Below are 16093 nucleotides of genomic sequence, written 5' to 3'. Positions count from 1 at the left end.
CATAATAATTTTTGACAGAGATGTAATGCATTGCACATTTACAGTAAATCAATTTTATGAATGGCTCCACCAACATAGTGCTTTAAAACAATGCTGTTTAAGAACTTTAGCACATAAACTTAAGTATATGCCGAAACATGCATACTTTTTTGTTATATTCTTTGATATTTAATGCCTACTTGTTGACTTTGAAAAATAAACCCACACTGAGGAATATTTGGAGTTAGAAGTGTGACGTCCCTTATTTATTGTATAATCCTTGTTTGAGCAAGAGGGTGTCTTTCTTTGTCTTTTAGTTATTTGGCCGTATCTCCCCAGGAGCAGGATTTATATTTTATCTAGAGGCATACAGTAGATTCTCTTTGCCCATTTTTATGAGTTGCTCATTGCATCAAGATTGTTATTCCTTTCATTATTTTTTCATTTGAGATATTATTTTTGTATGCCTAACTCTGTATGCTTTTTAAACAGACAAAAATAAAATTCCTTTTCTTTTTTGCTTTACCCGTGTCCTGAATCCTTCACTCAACCAGCTCCAGTACGCATGCTGAGATATTACCATCTGATTCCATCACTTTACCATGGTACCATTCAAACACGTTTTCAGGCAATGTGACAGTTGGATGTTTTTCCAAAAGTCCTTTTTACCTTACTGATTAGTCAATTGATCACTAATGATATGTTTTTATGTCTCAGCATTAAGGGACAACCGGATTGAACTGGTTCGAGCCTCTTGGAAGGAGCTGACCATCAGCATCAGTGAAGTTACTCTGTCAGATGAAGGACAGTATACATGCTCGCTCTTCACCATGCCTGTCAAGACCTCCAAGGCCTTCCTGACTGTGTTAGGTAAGACCTCTCGTAGATCAGTCTCCCTCTCATTCTCATCAATCTGTGCTTTTAAGGTCAACACACTCATCACTGATCTGGCATCAGTGAGTTCTCTCCCATCACATGATCTTGTTTTTGTACTTTGGTGGCACAGGGAGTGATGTAAATAAAAGAATTTCACACTGGCTGATGGAGCCATTAGATGTGTCACTGTGTGCTTTGGTTTATGATCAGCTTGTGCTAGAATCTGCAGTTCTCACTCTGTACACTGTATGTTTATATACCACTTTTACCTTATTTTTATATACAGCTTTTCTCAATACATATTGTTTACAAGTACATTTACAAACAATAGTTGTTTTTGTTTTGCTTGTTTTGGGGGGTTTTTGTGTTTGTTTTTTATACAATGCATATTATTTACAAGTACATTTACAGACAATTGTTGTTGTTGTTGTTGTTGTTGTTGTTTTGTGTTGTCCAACAGTGCTGGGACTACTTTTACCTTATTTTTATATTCAACTTTACAGACGATAGTTTTGTTTTCTTGTGCATTTTTTTAAATTATCCAACAGTGGTGGGATAACATTTTATTTATGTTTATGCACAGCTTTTTTGTAAAGTACATACAAGTATTGTTTACAAGTACCTTTACAGACAATAGTTGTGGTTGTTTTTTGTTTGTTTGTTTGTTTGTTGTGTGTATTTTATTATAATAGTTTTGTTTTGTTTTGCTTGTTTTTGTTTGTTTGTTTTTTGTAAAAATGTACCTTTACAAACAATAATTGTCATTTTTGTTTTGTTTTGTTTTGTTTTAAAGGGGTCATATGATGTTGCTAAAAAGAACATTATTTCGTGTATTTGGTGTAATGAAATGTGTTTATGCTGTTTAAGGTTCAAAAAACACATTATTTTGCACATACTGTACATTATTGTTTCTCCTCTATGCCCCGCCTTTCTGAAACGCGTCGATTTTTACAAAGCTCATCGGTCTGAAAAGCGAGGTGTGCTCTAATTGGCCAGCTATTCAGTGTGTTGTGATTGGCCGAATACCTCAAGCGTGTGACAGAAATGACTCCGCTTTGTCCACGGTGAAAGCCGATCCAGTGCGAAGTTGATGTATTTCCTCAGCGACCAGCACGGATCAGCTCTAGGCATGACGAAGCGGATATCGTCCTCTTTTGGAAGACCAAACAAAGTAGTTTCGCTTTCACAATGAAACACACAGCACCTTCACGACATGGCGGCGGCGGCAACAACAATACTACAGCAAGAATAAAAGTTACGCCTTCTTTCTTTGCGTGAACATTTGGGCGGCATTATGCAAATCTTCCCACATCGTGACGTAGACATGTGGGGGCGTGTTAGAACGAGCCGTTTTAGGTAGGCGTGGTTGACTCTCAACTTTTATAAAGAATATCTCTTTGCATTTGAGACTTTAGTCTTTGCAACTTTACAGATCTTCTTTATGCACCAAGATCTTGTAACACTCCAAAGAGAAAGGAAAAATTTAAATTGCATCATATGACCCCTTTAAATCATCAAACAATATTGGGACTACTTTTTCTTTGTTTATAAACAGCTTTTTTATACAATACATATTGTTTACAATTACCTTTACAGATAATATTTTTTGTACTTTATTATAATTGTTTTGTTTTGTTTACAAACAATAGTTGTCATTATTGTTTGTTTGTTTTAATTGTATGTTGTTTTGATCAGTCAACAGTGGTGGGACTACTTCACCTTATTTGTATATACAACTTTACAGACAATTGTTTTGTTTTGTTTTGTTCAGTATTGGTTTTGTTTTTGTTTTAAATCATCCAACATTGGTGGGGCTACTTAATGTTAATATACAATACGTATAGTTTATAAGTATCTTTACAGACAGTAGTTGTTTGTTTGTTTGTTTGTTTTTGTTGTGTTTAGTTTTGTTTATCCAGCAAAGCTGGGACTATTTTTATAGTACTTTTGATACTGCATTATGCGTCCAGCGTTTTGTCACACTATGGACCCTATCATACACCCGGCGCAATGCGGCGCCATGCGCAACACAAGTGTTTTTTGCTAGTTTCAGCCCAACGCAGTTGTCATTTTCACATCCTGCACCACGTTATTTAAATAGCAAATGTTTTGCGCCCATTTGTGAGCCCATGGGCGTGCTGGTCTAAAAACGAGGTGTGTTCAGGCGCATTGCTGGCGTGTTGCTATTTTGAGGCAATTGAAATAGACTGCGCCATTGACCAAAAAAACCTGGTCTAAAGTCTGGCGCAATATTTTTTTTTTTGTTATTTAAAGAGTGAGTTAGTAATATGCGCCTATAGGCGGGTGCACAACGCGCGTAAACTTTTCTTATTACACACACAGGGACCTGCAGCAGCACACAAACATTTTTAAAAATGAAAAATTAAAGGATTAAAATGTAAAAGATTATTATTGTGTACATAAATATAAAAATGCCTTCATGCCATAATGGATAGTCTTTGCATCCATCAGAATTACACGCACGAGCAGATCCGTTCCCTCACTAGAGAAGCATTCCGTTTTTCCGCTTGTAAATTCCACCATGTAAATTGCGAATCCGCCATGGCGCGAGCGCAACTGGCTTTTAAAGGGAATGGGAGATGAGACTCTGATTGGTTTATGGCATGTTACGCCCAAAACACACCCATTACTCAATTAGAGATTAGGGACAACCCTTTTAGACTGTGCGCCGGGCGCGCAGACCATTTTTCCCGTCCTTAAACTAGCAAAACTGGATTCGAACATGCCCTAAGTGCAATTGCGCCGTGCGCTTTAGACCATGCGTTTAGATCGTTAAAATAGGGCCCTATATGTTACATGTTTTACATGTTAACGTAAAATTGTTAAGTCAGTTTTCTAATTTGTTCATTTTAACACCTATTCTGGTGTGTTACTGTAACACAGTTTTTGTTAGTGGTTTGGTTTGATGTAGAAAAGACTGTGGTAGAAACCAAAACGCATTTGTGTTCTCCATCTCTATCGCTCAACAAATGTTTCCTTTTCCAGTAAAATCACAAAATATACCATACAGCAGAATATGTCAATGTACTGATATATATCTACTGACAAACGTATATATAAACTGACAAACATGTTTTATATTAAAAAAATGTCAGTCGAGCAACATTTGAATTTCAGGCAAGAAATATTCTTCTGAACCACATCATGTTCAGGCGGGGACTGAGCCCTGAAATCGTGAATTTCCATCAGTGCTGCCTATAATCCTCCTCCTCTGTTTGTATATCAGGTGTTCCAGCGAAACCAGAAATCACAGGCCTCTCGAGACCTGCCCAGGAGGGGGAGGACGTCACACTGACATGCACCACATCTGGCAGCAAACCGGCTGCTGGCATCCGATGGTTCAGAAACGACAAGGAGGTGCAAGGTAAACAAATCCCCCCGGATAGCCTAGAGTTGATTTTGTGCAATGAACAGTTGCACATTTTGTCAGTGTGCAAGTGGTACATGGTGCGTAATGTGTATCTTTACACCAGCACCTTCATGAATTGTGCAGCTCTTTACAAAGCATCTCACAGTAGAAACCTGCATTTCTATGCATTAACAGTGAAGTGTGTCATTTACCAGTTTAATGTGCATGGACAGAAATTGTTTCACAAATAATGTCTGAGGTACAATTATTAACAAAGGATGTGATTTCATGCACTTATTCAGAGATCTTTCTAGGCATTTCTAAGGTGGGAGTGTCTGGATGTGTGCGAGACAAAGACCATTCTTAAAGAAAAGAAAAATCTGTAACACTTTAGAATAGGGACCAATTCTCACTATTAACTAGTTGCTGATTAGCATGCCTATGATTAACATATTGGCTGTTTATTAAAGTACATATTCTGCATGCCATTATTATACATCCCTAATCCTACCTAATACCTAAACTTAACAACTACCTTACTAACTATTAATAAGCAGCAAATTAGGAGTTTATTGAGACAAAAGTCGTAATTAATGGTTTGTTAATAGCAAGAATTGGACCTTAAAATAAAGTGTGACTGAAAATATTTTTAAAAATCTATTTTAAAACATGTAGGTACATGTTTTGAACTAGATTTTTTAAAAGATTTTTCTTAAAATATAATCTTTATAGTCATGTTGGTTTTTATGTGGTTTTGAAAAACTTATACAAAAGTTTTCAAGAAATGTTTACATTGACTAAAATGTGATTATTACTTTTTGCATGTGATCAAGTAAAAAGTAATAACATATTTTTTTTAACCTTGAATACATTTGAACACTTGTATACATACAAAACATCTTATCATTAAAAAATATATATATATTAAAAAATAATTATATATATATATAATGTTTTTGAAAGAAGTTTCTTATTCTTAACAAGGCTGTATTAATTTAATCAAATATACCATTAAATAATAATAATAATGTGAAATATTATTCACATTTTAAATGACAAAATTTTACATTTTAAATGTTCTATTTTAATATGTATAAAAATTTAACTTATTCCTGTGATGCAATGCTGAATTTTCAGTGTCACATGATCCTTCTGAATTCTTAAGAAACCTTTGTTGTGCTGGAAATCATGATACTTTTTCAGGACTTTTTATTTGATGAATAAATTAAAAAAACAGCATTTATTTTAATTGCAAATCTATTGTGCTCATGTAAATGTTTTATCAAAACTTTTGATTAATTACATGATGAATAAAAGTATTAATTTATATTTAAAAACATATTGTTATTATTTTTTATTTAATCACTGGCTCAACCGATGAGGTAAAACAAGACTACATATTTATCTGAACAATGTACCTTATGAGACAGGAAAGATTTTTTAAAAAGGAATTGCGTCTCTTGAGTCAATCCGTTGTGCATAGCACAGCATACAGTAACACATCAGTTCAACTTTAACCAATATGTTACCCCAGACATCCCTCTGAGGGCTGAGACATGCACATCTCAGGCAGAAGCCCCAGTCGGTTTATCTGGTGCTGGTGATTGATGGCCTGAGACTCCGTCAGACAGGCCCAACTCAGAGATGGCATTCACGCAAGCCGCACTTAAAGGCCAGTGGCACGCGGGAACAGAGCATCACAGCTGAACCGCCTGTCAGTCACTCTGAGTCAAAGGAATACTCGCTCTGTGATCTGATCTTGTGAGACGGATTTGATGTGCTTCTGGAGACCAGCACGCAGGCCCAAACAGAATATGTAACGGTGCGATATCGCTCACTTTAGGATGGTCAGGGAGATACGAAGCTTTGTGGAACGGGTCACGTTGATGGATACCCTGGCTGCCGTTGACAGAACTTCCAGTGTGGGCTGTGCTTGCAACTCTTGAAACTTCAGCACAAATCCAGGATCTCCTGAGAGCTTATTTACCACTGGGATTGCCAATGTTTTTTTTTTTTAGATGCAGTTTACTATATCTAGTTCCCTTTCAGTCGGTCACTACGAGTCACGTCGTGACCGACGCTCCTGGCGGGGAGACCCAGTACTTCCTTCCCGGGCCTGTAGGCATTCATCTGGTCTAACCTAGTGCCTATACGGCTTGCGGGGAAGCTGCTTCCGCCTTGCACGCTATGGCGTTACTGCAGGTGCACCAGGTTAAGGCACTGAAGGACCTGCACGAGGGTGGTCACGATCCGGAAGTTCTGAAAGAGCTCCGAACCGCCACTGACCTCGCGCTCCGAGCGACGAAGGTCACCGCGAGTTCTCTGGGTCGTGCGATGTCCACGCTTGTGGTCCAGGAGCGCCATCTCTGGCTGTGTCTGGCAGACATGAGGGACACCGACAAGGTTCGGTTCCTCAATTCCCCTGTATCCCAGACCGGCCTCTTCGGCGACGCAGTCGAAAGCTTTGCCCAGCAGTTCTCGGCTGCCCAGAAGCAGACTGAGGCGATCCGCCACATCCTGCCCCGGTGGGCAGCTGCTGCCTCCATCCGTCCGCCGGCTGCAGCGCCCCAGCCTGTTCGTCGCCGAGGGCGGGCCCCCGCCCGCTGAGCGGCCGGGTCGCCGGCTCGGCTCCTCAGCGAAAACCTGGTATGCATTGCACCTGCTGCCTTATTATACTCACGCTGTGATCAGCGGCAGCTGGATGCAATTATTGCATGCTAATGTGCATTGGCTCGTTTAGTTTACACTCGAAGTAGATTGGTCTATCGAAGCGATATCCCAATTCGTCGGTCACGACGTGACTCGTAGTGACCGACTGAAAGGGAACGTCTCGGTTACGTATGGTAACCCTCATTCCCTGAAGGAGGGAACGGAGACGTCACGTCCCGTCGCCACGGTTGCTGTACCACCGCTGAGCGGCCGGGTCGCCGGCTCGGCTTCTCAGCGAAAACCTGGTATGCATTGCACCTGCTGCCTTATTATACTCACGCTGTGATCAGCGGCAGCTGGATGCAATAATTGCATGCCAATGTGCATTGGCTCGTTTAGTTTACACTCGAAGTAGATTGGTCTATCGAAGCGATATCCCAATTCGTCGGTCACGACGTGATGTCTCCGTTCCCTCCTTCAGGGAACGAGGGTTACCATACGTAACCGAGACGATCTATGCTAAATATACTACACTAATTTCCTCTGGGCCAATCTTTCACTTGCTTTATGCTGTTCTACCACATCTGGATGGGATTGCACCAGCCATTCCTGAGGACTTTCTTAAAATGGGACATGAAGTTGACAGCAGGTGTTTAGTAACTACTAGTTAATTTGTACCTAAATTTGTTCTTAATTTGGTTGCACCGTTTGTTCTTAAAGGAACAGTTGACACAATTTTTTTTTTCTTCTGCAGAACACAAAAAGGATATTTTGAAAAATGTTGGTAACTGTTTTGACTTCTATTATATGTGCAAAAAACAACAACAAACTTCTCTCAAAATATCTGCAATGTTTGACAGAAGAAAAATTCAGAAAGGTTTGAAATGACATTAAAATGAAGTCAAAATGTAAATTTTTTTGGTATCCCATTTTTTGGTATTTTTGGACTTTTTGGGATCCCTTTACTTTTTAAATTTGAAATTTAAAATTGTAAATGGTAATACATTTTATTAAAATATAGTTCCTATAAAAACGTCTCAGGTTACGTATGTAACCATGGTTCCCTGAGAAGGGAACGAGACACTGCGTCCTCTAGAGGTTGCTATGGAGAACGCCTTCAGTGTGACCGGTGTCTGAAGCATATATCTAAAAACGACAATAACATTGGCCGGCAACAGCCTATGACGTCATTACCCTGCGTGATCACAGTATAAAAGAGCGCCGGGATAACATGTCATCCGCTTCTTCGTCTGAATCTTGCGTCCGCAGCATGGCAAGGAAACTAGAGGACGCAGTGTCTCGTTCCCTTCTCAGGGAACCATGGTTACATACGTAACCGACTAGAGGACGCAGTGTCTCGTTCCCTTCTCAGGAAACCATGGTTACATACGTAACCGGAGACGTTCCCTTTCAAAGGAACTTTGAACTGCGTCCTCTAGAGGTCGCTATGGGGAACGGTATACCCACGCCACCATGCTGAGAGGAGTGCATGTCAAACCACAGGCGAGCACTAAGTACCAACTCTACCAAAACTTTAAGGGAGTTTCCCCTTGGACGGTTAGACGGCTGTCAGTGACATAGAAGGAACTGTCTCGACAGACCCCTAGTAGCAACACCCTGTTAAAGTAGGTATCACTGAGGATACATAGGTAGAGTGGTGCCCAAGGTGGAACCGGGGCCTGACCGACTCAAAGAAAGGGCACGAAGCCGCAGCGCGTAACCCCTACCATACAGGATTTTTAGAAAGAACCCAAACACCCAGCTCTCAGCCGAGAGGGGGAGGCAGATGCTCAACCTATAGCATGTTCGTAGAAATCCTGAAGGGTAAGCGTACTGCAAGCTTAGCCAAAAAACTCAGCGTATCAAGGAGGCAGAGGAAGGGCCTAGTCCGCCTGAGGAAGCAGCATGCTCATAATAACCCTCTACAGTGAGGGGAGCGATGCTAACTAGATTAAAGGCATTGCATTGAAACCCCAATCCAGTCTCAAGCTCTCTACCCGATAGAGAGCTTCAGACCTCAGGGAACCCAGTGTACTCAGACCCACTCCACAGAGGGGTGACTCACTGGCTCACCATGATGACCATACAGGGTTTTAGAAAGTGCGCAGAATGCTTAGATTGCACACTTACCACAATGTGGATTTTAGAAAGTGCACAGAGCTTAGTGTGTGCACTTACCATAGCATGGATTTACCCTGCTCAGAAATGTATTAACAGAGATACATTAGTTGAGTGGAGCCCAGAGCGAGTACCGGGGCCTAAGCCACCTCAGAGAAACGGAAGGAGGCTGACAGTGCGTAACCCTTACCATATAGGATTTTAGAAAGTGCGCAGAGTGCTTAGCGTGCACACTTACCACTATGTGGATTTTATACCATGGGGCAGTACTCTCGGCTCTCAAGCTGAGGCGGGCCCTTACAGCACATACTGGGAGCGACTCATAGCTAACCCTCACAGAGAAGGGAGCACTTCTTAGCTCGACCAGAAGGGGGCACTAGATTACAAGGGGTAACCCAGCAGGGCCCCATAAGAGACAGTCCACTGGTGCAGCTGGACACGGTCTCATGCTCTCTATCTCGATAGAGAGCGTGGGTCCCATATAACCAGACCCGATAGAATCTGAAGAAATAGCGGGACCCAATAACCATTAGCGTATAGAGCTTACTGCTCCTCAGAGCAGAAGCTCAAAGGAGGGGTTCCCACAGAAACACAAATCCCTCTTTCCTCAGGGAACACAGTGTACTCCAGACCACTCCGCAGAGGGGTGATTACTGGTTCAACCATAAGGGCAGTGTGACAGTGAGGACCCACGGGCCCGACCGTCTATGGAGCGTTGAGCTCCTCAATTCATCAGCGAGAGGAGCTCTAGCTCAGAGAACGTGCCTGAAGGTTAAGGAACGATTCAAATCTCGGGAGACCCAGGCTGCGTGTCCAAGCCGAAGATGAGGGCTATCACCAGCCTGGAACCAGAACCAATGAGTGAAACCATCACTGTAATCGGTCAACAGCAGGAGGTCCTGACTTAGCAGGTGGGTCAAACCTAAAGTCAGAAAAACGGAACAGATCCGAGTAGCACTGCAGAGAAAGGCTAGCATAAAATACACAAGAACTAGCAGTAGAGTAGATAAAAATGGATCGTACTCACCAACCATGGCTCCCGCGCATGACTCAGGCTCATGATACGGGCTGGAGATTTAAAGGCAGCCAAGCACATCTTGGCCTCCCTTAAACCTCACGACCACCGTCTCGACGGAAGTGCCGAAAAGCTCAGAAGGGGAAACCGGCGCATCAAGAAGAAAGCCCTTCTCTTTCGACGCGATATCCACCAGACTCACCCACAGATGTCTCTCCGTAACCACCATGGCTGCCATTTTTTTGGATATTGGATCTTTTTTGGATCATCAGTGAAGACGAAGAAGAGGATTACGTGTTATCCCGGCGCCCTTTTATACTGTGATCGTGCAGGGTAATGACATCATAGGCTGTCGCCGACCAATGTTATTGTCGTTTTTAGATATATGCTTCAGACACCGGTCACACTGAAGGCGTTCCCCATAGCGACCTCTAGAGGACACAGTTCGAAGTTCCCTCGAAAGGGAACTAATATTTAGTATGTAGATAATATTATGGAACTCTAACAATGATGGATAAATAGGCCTAGTAATAATTTTATTTATCCCTTATAAAAGAATACAAAATAAATATGAGTACAAACTGGATTTTTTTTTTTTTTTTTTTTTTTTTTTTTTTTTTTTTTTTTTTTTTTTTTTTTTTTTTTTTTTTTTTTTTTTTTTTTTTTTTTTTTTTTTTTTTTTTTTTTTTTTTTTGCATTTATTGATAGGACAGTGACAAAAAACGTAATATTTATTTAGTTTTTTGCCCTATTTTATTCCAGTTGCTAATCCTGATTATAGGCGTCCATAAGAATATATATATACCGTAGTCTTCAAATCTGGGTACTGTCTTACGTTTTAAAATCACAAAGGGAGTTTGGTGCCATCAGGCTAACGTGACAGTCATGCCTCATGCAGCTGTAAGGTTTTCTTTCTCTTTTGTTTTTACTCGCGATATTTACAACACGCATTACATTACGTATTTCATGGCACACTCGTTTTATGCGTATTTGGCGCCACCTAGTGTTGTGGGTGTATTATTGACATGTCAAAGTCTAGACCCTGAATATAAGACGACCGCGTTTTTTCAGATGTATTTCCAAGAAAAAAATATCGTCTTATATTCGGGACAATACGGTATATATACTAGTGCTGTCAAACGATTAATCGTGATCCAAAATAAAAGTTTAGGTTTACATAATACCAGTACTGTGTTTATTTATTATGTAAATATAAATACATTACACACATTCACACACATACAATATATATTTTGAAAATATTTACATGTATATACATTTATGTTTAAATTATTATATTTTAGATTATTATATAAATATATTTAATACACAAACAACATATTTTTCTTAAATATATACATGCATGTGTTTGTTTTTATATATACATAATAAATATACTCATATACTACGTAAAAAAACTTTTATTTTGGATGTGATTAATCGCGATTATTCGTTTGACAGCACTAACATATACGTATATACACGCACACACATACATTCTTATATACTGTATATTTCTGCTTACAGTGGGGGATTTGAGCAAACATCAAGCCTAAGAACTACATATAAATCATATTGAACTACAGACAACTTCAATCATGTGTCTTATTGAGTAGATATGTCCTGTTAGTTTTCTAAGTGATCAGATTTGTAATTAGAAAAAAAAAAAACTTTACATTTACATTGAAGGACTGACCTGAGCCTTGGGGGTGGGTGTTTTTGCTAGTATGCAACAATCCAGAATACCCTAGCAACCATATGTCATGACACTCAGTACACCCTATCCTAGCAACAGCTTCGGAATGCACAAAAAGAACACCTTAGTAACATATAGCAGCTCCTTGGCAACACTTGCAACATTAAAATGTAATCAAAAATGAAAAAAAATTCTACTTACAATATATATTTTTCTAGCTATTCTCTGAGAAATGTAATAGCTTTTGACTGCTAGAGTTTTACCTAAACACCAGAAGTGTTACAGAGGTCTGTTCTGGAGGAGGGGGGTGAGAAACAGCAGATTGGAGTTGTGATGAGATATGATGAGATGAGATAAACAACATACACTCATTAGAGTGAATAAACAAAATAAACGTCATTCAGACAACGACATTATTGCCATCAAATGTCCCTCTGTTATAGAAACACTACTTTAAAAGGGATAGTTCGCCAAAAATTCACCCTTTACTCACGAACAAATCATTACAATAAAAACTTACATTACAATAAAATCTTCTTTGATACTTTGGGTGAGTAAATGATGATCAAATAGACTTTTTGATGTTTGGGTGAACTATCCCTTTTTTTTAAAATTCAGCATTTCTTTACGGTTTAGTTCATCTTCAAAAAAAGGTGATCAATCATCCTGAAGCGTCAAATTATAGCATGCATCTAGAGGAGCAGGGCAGCGCCACAGGCAATGCAAAGGGAGCGTTTGACAGACTGACGCTAGTGTTGATAGAGAGAGAGAGAGCGAGAGAGATGTGATTCCAGCTGCTTAGTTGCTCACAATGTCTAGCTTTCACACCACCGACCAGATATCGCACTGCACCATATTCCACAGCAATTAGAATCAACACTTATTTATTTATCACCAGATGCTGTATATGAAATTACATACTAGTCATTCATCATATTGAGTACCAGCAGGGGCCCAAATTCATACAAAAACAATTCAAACAATAACTCTTACATATTTCGTAATAATAGCATGTTATTACCCCCACTAACAAACGGTACCATGGTATTACTGTGAGTGTTTTGAACATTGTAACATACAGTACCATGTACACTACTGTTCAAAAGCTTGGGGTAATTTAATCATTCTTTATTATCCTTTCCTAAATAGTAAATAATTCAAATCAATTCAATTCTAAATTAAATTAAATTAATCCAAATTCTAAAGTTTGCCAAATAATATTGGCACATTCATCTATTCAATGCTTTCATCTGCCACAGTATGTAATGTATCTGAATTATACTTTTTGGGGGGCTTTTCAGCTAATATTGACATATTCAGTCAATTAATCAGCATATGATGTAATTAATTTATTCTAAAAAAATAATGAAAACAAATGACTTCCTTAGATCTATGTGAGTGAATATAAGAAGCGCATTATTTCCGAGCAACACATATTGTTTGTATCAAAATGTAATAGCTTGCTTCACCTTTAAAAGGACTTTCCTTTTCGGCTCACATCATCCTGTTTCACTCAGAAATACATTACATTACATGTGGCAGGTGCTAAATCCAAAGTGACTTACAGGACATTCAGGAAATGCATTTTATTAATACTAGTGTTCCCTGGGAATTGAACCCGCCCGCAACCTTTGTGTTCCCGGCGCAGTGCTTTACCAGTTGAGCATATTATAGAAGTAAAATGGGTTTGCCATTTTAGTGTTTTTCTTCAGTGCTCTATTGATGCTTTGAATAGACAACAAAGATTATATTTGGATGACAAAAAAAGCAAAAGCAAGGACAGCAAAACAACAAAGTTGCTCTGAACGTTTTACTGTGTATGTGCATCAAGGGTAAGAGAGATACTCCCATGTTTTATCTGGGAAGGTCATGCATGTGTATGTGTAGTGAGATGTTTGCTGGAGGCAATCCTTCAGGGTGATGTTTTACTTAACCATTCATGATGCCGCTGATCCAGGGCTTTGCACGGTACGCAGGCATGGCTCTAACTGCTATTTTCTCTGGTTACTGATTCTCTATCACTTTCTGTGCTGTTCCTCTCACAGACGTTAAGGATTCCTTACCAGCTTTAAATTATGTTTTGTTCTTCGCATTTCCACAGGCTTTCCAATAAATTCCAGGCCGAAAGGGACTGTGTTTTGAGCTGTATAGGATATTAGGATATTTTCTATTGGTGGATTGCTGTTCTTTGTCTGTGTGATTGCAAACAAAAACTTTTCCGCAAACAGAAGAATTTCATGTTGTTGCTGCTGCTGAAGTTTAAGGCTAATTCCTGTATGATCACAAATAGTATGAGATGGAATAAAAAAATTTAAAAAAATTAGAAAATAAAATATTCTTATGCAACACCTCAGATGGGATTGGCCGACAGTCAGTGCTGCAGGAAGTGCAGATTTGTCATTTTTTGTGTCATGTTCGCATACTCCAGTCAGTCTGTGTGACTTTGTATGAGTGAGTCATTTGAATCCTTCATTCAAAACACTCATTAATTCAGGAACAAACAAGTGATTGTTTATATGAGTGAGTTAAATTTTCAGTAGTGGAGACTTTTATCGAATGTCACTTATAAATAAGTATTACAACAAGCAATTAATCCTAAGAAGACAGAAAACGAGAAGTAAATGATTGAATTATTCACTCAACTGATTAGTTCAAGAAACTTATTGGAATAAGAGTGGAATAAGTGTCTTTGATTGAGTTGCTGAATCCAGGGCAGTGCACAGGGGGGTGGCCCGGTGGCTAGAGCCACTGCCCCTCTGCCCTCATCGGCTGAGGTGAGGGCAGAAACCCAATAGTTTCTGTTATTATCAGCTATGTGTAATTGTAATGTTCTGTCAAAACATCTACAATAAAGTCTGAAATTATTACAGAGTGTGCTGTCTTCTATTTTGATTGTATATTTGTAACAACTGGATAATCTGTATTAATAAGCACTCACCCCCTTAGTGCCCCCTTTTTTGTTTGGGCCATAGCCCCTCAAAATGTCTGTGCACGGCCCTGGTTGAATCATTAACTCAACTGATTTGTTCAGAAATACATATTCACTCAGGAATGAATTACTGTTGTAGACATGTTTGCATTAATTTAATTTGGATCTATTTTCATTGGCTGGAAAAAAAACGGTAAAAAGTAACTGTCAATATTGTGCCTGAAGGTAAGTTATTTAATATAAAATTCTCGTTCATCGAAATTTTGTGTATAAGCAGTTGTACTGATACTTGGAACAGCAGCTTTTTGTGTGGTAATTCTTGGATGCATGTAGCTATTCACACTGTAAGTGAAGTCATCTGAAATCTGTAAAAGTTCATAATGCATGATATACTAAATGAAACATTATAAATGTACAGTACTGTATGTGTAACATTAGCCTGATAGGTTTTCTTGTGACTGTGTTCTGGCAGGTCAGAAGGAGGTAAACGCCACTGGGAGGTCATTCACGGTCAGGAGCACCATACACCTCAAGGTGGACAGGACAGATGATGGAGCAGCGTACACCTGTGTGGTGGAGCACATAGCTCTGGGCTCCTTGCCGCACCAGGTTACAGAAGTGCTGGAGGTCCACTGTGAGTCATATTTTTGGATCAGTTTCCCTCCTGACTTTAGTTTGACGGAAACTGCTCTCAGATCAGCTGAAACAGGATGTCTGCCAGCACCAGTTTAAAGAGCAGCAGAGACAGCGTTGTGTGTACAGTAACCACCATTTAGCCATGTTTTGCAGTAGTGTAACAGTAGCCAAGTTACAATTTTTTTTTTTTCAAAATAGTCAAACATTTCTGTTAACAAGCTATTTTGGTCCAAAAAGTAGTGGTGTGGTGATACAAAATGCTAGTAGTTTACAATGTTTCATTCTATGTGGATATAATATTTACATTGAAGATCCCTTTTCTTCATACATTTTTAAATTTTGTGTTTTGGTTGTTTGGTGTTTTTATTTTGCTTTGTGTTTTATGTTTTATTTTGTGTTTTTGTTATGTTTTGGTTGTTTTGTGTTATTGTTTTGCTTTGGATGTTTTGTTTTGTTTTACTTTTTGTTTTAATTTTGTGTTTTTGTTTTATTTTGTGTTCTTGTATTGATTTGTGTTTTTTGTTTTATTTTGTGTTTTTGTTATGTTTTGCTTGTTTTGTGTTTTTGGTTTGTTTTGTGTTTTTTGTTTTATTTTGTGTTTTGGTTATGTTTTACTTTTTTGTTTTGTTTTATTTTGTGTTTCTGTATTGCTTTGTGATTTTTGTTTTATTTTGTGTTTTTGTTATGTTTTGGTTGTTTTGTGTTATTGTTTTGCTTTGTGTTTTGGTTATGTTTTACTTTTTTGTTTTGTTGTGTTTTTGTTATATTTTGGTTGTTTTGTTTTGCCTTTTGTTTTATTTTGTGTTGTTTTGTTGTGTTTGTTTG

The 16093-nt window shown here is 38.9% G+C and overlaps 1 protein-coding gene across 1 annotated transcript in view; it reads left to right on the top strand.

Moving 5' to 3' along the window:
* Positions 1-16093, top strand: part of LOC107745876 (cell adhesion molecule 2-like) — an 84362-nt gene that overhangs the window by 43136 nt on the left and 25133 nt on the right. The window contains exons 3-5 of the mRNA XM_016559903.1: positions 697-849; positions 4103-4240; positions 15105-15266. Of these exons, the coding sequence (XP_016415389.1) occupies positions 697-849; positions 4103-4240; positions 15105-15266 (453 nt within the window). The remainder of the gene's footprint in view (positions 1-696; positions 850-4102; positions 4241-15104; positions 15267-16093) is intronic.

The sequence above is a fragment of the Sinocyclocheilus rhinocerous genome, unplaced genomic scaffold (assembly GCF_001515625.1).
Source record: "Sinocyclocheilus rhinocerous isolate Xijiao unplaced genomic scaffold, SAMN03320098_v1.1 scaffold3636, whole genome shotgun sequence".
Taxonomy (NCBI): domain Eukaryota; kingdom Metazoa; phylum Chordata; class Actinopteri; order Cypriniformes; family Cyprinidae; genus Sinocyclocheilus; species Sinocyclocheilus rhinocerous.
Note: the sequence above shows the minus strand (reverse complement) of the source record. Positions and strands in the feature narration are given on the sequence as shown.